The sequence below is a fragment of the Cottoperca gobio genome, chromosome 22 (assembly GCF_900634415.1).
Source record: "Cottoperca gobio chromosome 22, fCotGob3.1, whole genome shotgun sequence".
NCBI classification, from domain to species: domain Eukaryota; kingdom Metazoa; phylum Chordata; class Actinopteri; order Perciformes; family Bovichtidae; genus Cottoperca; species Cottoperca gobio.
The window spans coordinates 18,631,269-18,638,394 of record NC_041376.1 but is presented as its reverse complement, the minus strand read 5'-3'; the positions used below and the strand labels follow the sequence as shown (position 1 = coordinate 18,638,394).

At 40.9% G+C, this 7,126-nt stretch overlaps 1 protein-coding gene across 1 annotated transcript; it reads right to left on the bottom strand.

The window, feature by feature from the left end:
- Window positions 1–1,021: 1,021 nt before the first annotated feature.
- LOC115027285 (alcohol dehydrogenase 1-like) lies at window positions 1,022–6,959 on the bottom strand. Its single transcript, XM_029460515.1, has 9 exons — window positions 6,886–6,959; window positions 5,959–6,060; window positions 4,743–4,884; window positions 4,468–4,555; window positions 3,670–3,889; window positions 3,212–3,472; window positions 1,902–2,034; window positions 1,391–1,529; window positions 1,022–1,285 (listed from the first exon to the last, which is right to left on the bottom strand). The coding sequence occupies exons 1-9, from the start codon at window positions 6,901–6,903 to the stop codon at window positions 1,252–1,254; spliced, it is 1,137 nt and encodes a 378-aa protein (XP_029316375.1). The 5' UTR covers window positions 6,904–6,959; the 3' UTR covers window positions 1,022–1,251.
- Between the last annotated feature and the right edge of the window lie 167 nt (window positions 6,960–7,126).

Genomic DNA, 7,126 nt, shown 5'->3' with positions numbered 1-7,126 from the left:
TTTATTGCTGTAAAACAAATATTTCAAGATGGTTTGAGTGAATAATAAACATTATGAAAACATTATGATCGCTTAAGAATCTCATAATTTTTAAGTAAAATATGTTAATGTGAAGTACCTACTATACTTCACACTAAACTCATTGAAACATCACAGTTGTACATAAGAGAACTCCCATATTGAATGATGCACCTACCTGTAAAGCTATGGCCATTTCTGCAGCAAAGCTAAGTCAAAATGTGCGGAAAGAGTTGAGAGAGAAAGAGCTTTAGGACCAGACAGCCAAAAGGAGAGAACTTGGAATACTGCTGCAAGAAAAAGCAGTAATGCAAACATTCACATGGGCAGGGACTGTGGGCTTTGTTATACATAACTGGAAAAAAGAAAAAAGAAAAATGTGTACAGCCATGTTATCAGTTCCTGATACTCACATCTGGGTCTGACACTGCACAGGTCGGCCTGGCATCTAACTAACCCGGCTTAAACATATAGAGGGGAAAACATTGAGGCCCCATTGTAAGACAAGCATAGCAAGCCCATTGTGTAACTTTCATCAAGTGACACAAAGGAAGGATTTAATATAATGCATGCTGGGAACTATATGCTAATAAACTAACAATATTTCTAAACAACTTAAAACCTGTATGATGAGAAAGACCAGTTTGACATTTATTCATCATTTCTGGACAAAGCTGAACAATGAACTAAACAATTTGAGCAATTTCAGAGCAATATGGAGGCTTTTCTTTAAATTATCACAATTTATAATATAATATATAAACTGTATATGTATGCTGTAGCAGTTAATTACAGTCAGGGTTAGGAGGGTTACTTAAAAAATGTAATCCAATACATTACTAATTATATGTTTAAAACATTTTTTCAGCAACCTAATCCAAGTATCAAATTACAAAAGTAATGACAATAAATAATAAAAATGTAACTTGATAACTTTACATTACTTTCAGATTACCTCAATACCAAATATGCAAATCAAGACAAGATGAAATAATTATCAATAAGTTTACTTTTATTCACACTTAAGTACTGATTTTAATATTTTTTTTAGACTGCAGGGTTAGTTTAATAACATTTTCAATATGTCAGGCATGTATACTGTGCATAATTTGATCTTATTATTATCATCTTACTATGTGCATTGTATTGTGTTTACGAATAGTGTGTATAAATTCTGTACAGCATTCTAGCTGCAGGAATGATTTTTGTGTCATTGAAAGCAACTAAGTGTTCTTATTGTGGAGAAACACTCAGGACCGTCCGGATGCTGTGGAACAAAAACAAAACAGACATTAGAGGACTTGCACTTGTTAATTCTTTGTCTGAATAGCTGGTTGGTAAATTATCAATGGTGGATAAAGTATAAATCTACCATTTGCCATGCTTCATCAGTTCAATGGCATCATTGACCTGGGCCAAGGTCATGTTGTGAGTGATGAACTCATCCAGCTTCACCTTCTTGTCCAGGTAGGCTTTAACCATCTGAGGTACGCCGTCCTTACTCTTAAATCCTGAGCCACAGAGAACACACACATAATAAAATAAGAGCAAATAGAGTCTTATCTTAATAATACTGGTTGAACGATTGCAGAGATCCAGTCAACAGTCTTTTGGTCACTGTCACAGCTCAGGTAGTGGTGGTAAAATGAGGGGATTTCATTTCCACTAAGCCTTATCGCTGTACCGGCTACTAACAGGCCTTACAAATGAAAAATGCCTCGGTTGCCAGTCAACAAGAAAAGGATGCAGGCTGTTGCTCATATTACTATAAAGACCCCCCCTCTTGAGATTGATAACCAATCAAAAAATGAATTATGTGACAGTTACAGTTAGTGTGTCATTAGTTAGTAGGGATGGTCATATTTGACAGAGGGGCGTCTGACCTCCAAACAGTGAGCCCTTCCATGTGCGTCCAGCGATGAGCTGAATGGGTCGGGTAGCAACGTCGGACAAGTCTGTCCAGCCAACCAGCACGCTGACACCCCAACCTTTTACACAAGACTCCAAGGCACTGCGCTAGATAGAGAAACAAAGGTTATGATATTGTAATCCTAGTTACATTTGCACAGGTGGAGCCCTCCACTGATTCATTGGTTATACTCTCTTCCAATCACGAGTATGCATTCGCCCACAGGAATTAGGATGAACTGTAATGGAAAAACACTGCATTGCTTTACTGCCCTGTTTCTTATAGACGGAATTGGAGTTTCAGGCTTCCGGTGGAATCGCAATGCATGCTGGTGTGGCAAGCCTAGAACAGTGAGCACCAACTCTACAAGGGCCGCCATATTGACACTTAGAGGTTGGCCCAGAGTGGGCAACGCACCTAATGCACCTGCATCCTGAGACAGAGCCCCCAAGAACCGGGGGATGGTCCAGGATTTGGCCACCATCATCTTTGTCATTTCTACATACCACAGCACCGAGTGGTGACCTGGGGCTACCAGATTGAACAACAACTGCTCCTGTCTCACTCTCTCCAACAGGGGAGAGATAAGACTGAGCTGCAAGGCATAAAGCTGCTTTCTTGGCCATTGCTTGTGTGCCCAGGGACTTGCTGCGTGGGGGAGAAACATAGCAGGTAGTGAGTGCTGCATCGGTTGGTGAAGATATCACTTCCGTGGTCTGCGCCGAGGCACTCAAAGCAGTAATCGTGAAGGTCCTTCCAGTAGATAAGGCCAGGACACAGAAAAAGGATTAAAGACAGCGATGTGTGAGGGACCGCACGTATTCAGGTAGGCACGTCCTGATTAGCCGACTACTTGCAAAATATCAGTGGTACTCGTGATTGAAGAGTATATCCCATAGAGTACAGTAGAGGGCGGAGACTGTGTGAGATCAGTGAGCTTGTATCCACAGGATTTCAAATCTGCAGAGAAGCTCAGAAAATATAATTCAACTTTTATTTTTCCTCTGAAATACATTAGATATATACATATAGTAGAAAGTTCAAATTTAATGCAGATAAATTAACCAAAACAAGAACAACTGGAAGGGAAATAGGACATTAAACATTTTAATTGCCCCAAGGATAAAAGTAAAGTACATTTTAGATTGTTGTTCATGTTATTACATGTTGCAGGTGTACTATGACAAAAACTGGATTTTCCAGGATAAGTATAAACAGCCGGTACCTGTAATCCAATCATTTGAGCGTGTTCAAATATTTCTGAAACCTCTCTTTCTGCCTCACCATGACTCCCACATTCCCGACACATTCCAGGGAGAAGTCCACTCCACCATCAGTCATGGCAGACAGAACTTGGCTGATGGGTTTACTGTGATCCTTGGGGTTCACGAAGTCGGTCGCTCCGAACACCTTGGCCTTCTCAGACTTCTCTGGATTGATGTCAACAGCGATAATCCTCTTTGCTCCTGCAGCCTTGCAGCCCATGACTGCAGCCAAACCCACAGCCCCCAGGCCAAACACGGCACATGTGGAGCCCGGTTCCACCTAAAATATAACAGACTTTGATCAACATGGCTCTTTATGTTGCACTTAATAATTTCTTAAAACACTAGTTCTCCCTAAATAGTTAGTATGTTTCATATCCAATGTCTGATGTTTAGCTGAGTGATGTGGGGGGAATTCATCACAGCAGGTATTAGCCTCAAAATGTTGGACTATCCCCGACAGTCAAACATACACACCTTTGCAGTATTAACTGCTGCTCCATATCCAGTGCAGATCCCACAGCCAAGGAGACAGACTTTGTCCAGAGGGGCAGCGGGGTCGATCTTAGCCACAGCCATCTGGTTAATCACGGTGTACTCAGAGAAGGTACTGGTTCCCACAAACTGCAGCACCTTCTTTCCCTTACAGGTGAACCTAGAGTCTGTCGCTGACATCACATCGTAACGATCAGCAGCCCTGAATAGAGAATTTTGTATTATAATTTTTGCATTAAACCTGTTTCCTTAGAGCAGTGATTCCCAACCTTTTTTCCTTGAAGCCCTCCCTACTTGTATCTACGGAAAGCTAAACATCCCCAAATGTTGTTTGACGTCATCACGTTTTATTCATAAAATAGTAGGAAAAACAAGGATAAGATAACTATCTGACCTGCTGAAAGTGAAGAGGCCTACCATGTATCCTACTGATTTTAGGACTAAAAAACATACATTTTTAAATAGTATTTGTATCCAGTAAGTGTGTTATTGTGATTTTAATTATACATGTGCAAATCAAATGTTGACAGCCTCAGAGCAGACAAATCTTGGCGATCTTTGGGGGCACCAAAGATCACAGGGGTGTCCGGGCCCAACCCCAGGTTAGGAACCACTGTATTAGAGGGTGCAACAAATGTTTTTTAACAAAAAAACGAAAGCCCCAAACAATCTGTTCATCATCAGACACCAACTAAAGTTACTCCACTGACACAGTGAGCACTATGACATACGTAGAGACATAGTGCAAATTAAGAGATGAGAAGAAAAAGGTGAGCTCACCATCCTTTCTCACACTGGTTGGTCTTTGGGCTCTTACAGAAGCGACATTCTCTACACTGGGAGATAAACAGAGGAATGACCTTGTCTCCTGAAATTAAAAAACAATATTGCCATGTCAAAAGATTTTTAGGCCAATTTACAAAACAAATCAAACGAGAAACAGGTTTTTTGGGTTGAATGGCACCACTATGTCTTTGTGTCCCCTTTAGTGACATTGCTGTCACAAAGATAAATCTGATACGCTACGGTTGTTAAGGTTGTAAGCTCTAACTGACCTGGTTGAAATTCAGTGACTCCAGGCCCAACACTCTCTACGATGCCAGCTCCCTCATGGCCGAGGACTGTTGGGAAGCCGTCTTTATGCATACTCTCAAACAGATGATACAGGTCGGTATGGCACACCGCGGTTGCCACAATCTGCACCGAAGACAACAACCACACAATGAAAACACTGATCCTTGTTTATTTTGAACAGTTTGGTATTGTGCTTGCTTTAAAGCTGAACTCGAAATTGAAATCATAACACAGCAAACATAAGTTCTGTAGGCTTTGGAATTCTCCTCATGCTGAAGCAGTGAATGAGTTCCATTGAAAGTAGAAACTCTCTAACTATGGAACTCAGAAGGTGGTGCCTTTCCGAAACCAACAGTGAAAGTGAATGGATTAAACTGTTGTTAGGACCCTCACAGTATAGAGATTGAGCTATTGGACTCAATCTCCCACGACACATTGTGTCAAGATCCTCCCTCACTTCCTGCAACCTGATCGCACCTTTTGCACCTAGGTGTGAAAACACAGCTGATAAAAACAGAACACAGAGATGTGTTCGCTCTCTTTCTACTCTGCTCTCTCCCTCCATGGACCTCCTCAGTTCCACTGCGGTTCCCAACCATATTGCGGCCGCGGCCTGCGGAAAGCATAACACCACAGCCCGCAGCATCCAATGGCTCTCTGATGACTGAACTCTTTTCTTAATGGCAGAGGATGCGAGCGCCTGTCTAAAGTAAACAAGTTTAGTGCATTCAGTGGCCCGCCAGAGCTGGCTAGCCTTCAATACATTTGCCAGCTAAAATAACAGCTGAGAGCTAAACTAACAGCTGAGAGCTAAACTAACAGCTGAGAGCTAAGCAATCTGTGTAAGCTGTGCAATTTGTTGTATTGAGCTAATGGGTAACATCAGGTTGTTTCACCAGGTCATGTATTAGTATTGTACGCATGCACACTAACCATCTTCTTAACCTGGCACTATTATCATACACGTTATGATCGCACAATAATTTGTGAATTGGCTTTTAACATAACAACACACACATAAGGACTCAATGCTCCCCCGTCTTCTAGCCTACATGTTTATGCACGACTACACAGAGCATGTAGAGACGCGCACACATTCTTTTTGGTGTCCAACAAGTGCATACACACTCTCTCTCTCTTCCACATACACATATAACACATATCACCTTTTGGGGATTAAAAATGGACGTATCTCACCTTGATGCGGACCTCGTTAGCCTGGGGCGGGGCAACCTCGATCTCCTCTATCACCAAAGGCTTGTTGGGCTCCCAGGCGACTGCTGCCTTGCACTTGATGACCTACAGTGCAGTGACACAAGCATTATGCTGCCGGATTAAAGAAAGGCACTTTAGCAGTTTGCGGAAATCTTTCAAGCACTGCATTTAATATGCCTAGTTGAGATGCATAGTCACTAGCCTCTGCACTATTATTTCAATGCCAAATAGATTGATATGCAAATCATCATAGCAAACATAATCAAAGGGCTTTCACATATTCAATGCATTGGCTGAATTACATGTTAACATAAGTTTCCATTTCTCTGATACAGCTGCTCCTGAAAAAAGCAAACATCACATAAAAAACAACAGTTTAAAGTCAACACAATTATTTAGCAAACATACATTTTTATTAAAGCAGAATAATTTATTGTTGGGTTGGCAAATTTAGTGTCACCGAGTTATACTATAGTATAGTATTATATTATATTATATTATTATATATTATAGTATTATATATAGTATAGTATTATAGTAGTATAGTATAGTAGAACTATTGAGTTGTTGTTGCCACACTTGTGTAAATTTAGTGATTTGTCTTTGGTCATATTTTTTAAATCCACTTTAGAACAGCAAGAAATTCTTGGGCTTCCACCATGATCCTTTTTGGCTTCCTAACCCCTCATCTTTGCTAATATCCACAGTTGCACAACACTGTCTGGATAGTTTTGAAATGTTTGCAAAGAAAAAGACATGCAATATTTCTCTCTCCCCCCCATTTGCAGTCTCTCCCTTTACATGTCATGTTTTGCAGAAAAAATGCAAATATAAAACCTACAATACATATACTATACTCTGAAAAACATCACAAGACAAGAGTAATCTCATATTGTATTATCTACCTACCTTACCAGCTGTAGCCATTTCTGAGTGTCAGAAAGTGCGTAAGGAGTTGAGAAAGTAAAGCTGCTGTACTGGAAAGTGAGGAGGAGAGAACTTGGATTTGAGTTTTAAACACTGCTTCCATACAAAGCAGTTGTGCACCAATCAGATGGGCGGGGACTGTGTGTGTGTGTGTGTGTGTGTGTGTGTGAGAGTGTGTGAGTGTGTGTGTGTGTGTGTGTGTGTGTGTGTGTGTGTGTGTGTG

Coding starts and splice junctions, on each gene's coding strand:
- LOC115027285 (XM_029460515.1), bottom strand. Junction 4,556..4,742: donor AGTCACTGAATTTCAACCAG/GTCAGTTAGAGC, acceptor TTTTAATTTCAG/GAGACAAGGTCATTCCTCTG. Junction 1,286..1,390: donor CTGATGAAGCATGGCAAATG/GTAGATTTATAC, acceptor TTTGTTCCACAG/CATCCGGACGGTCCTGAGTG.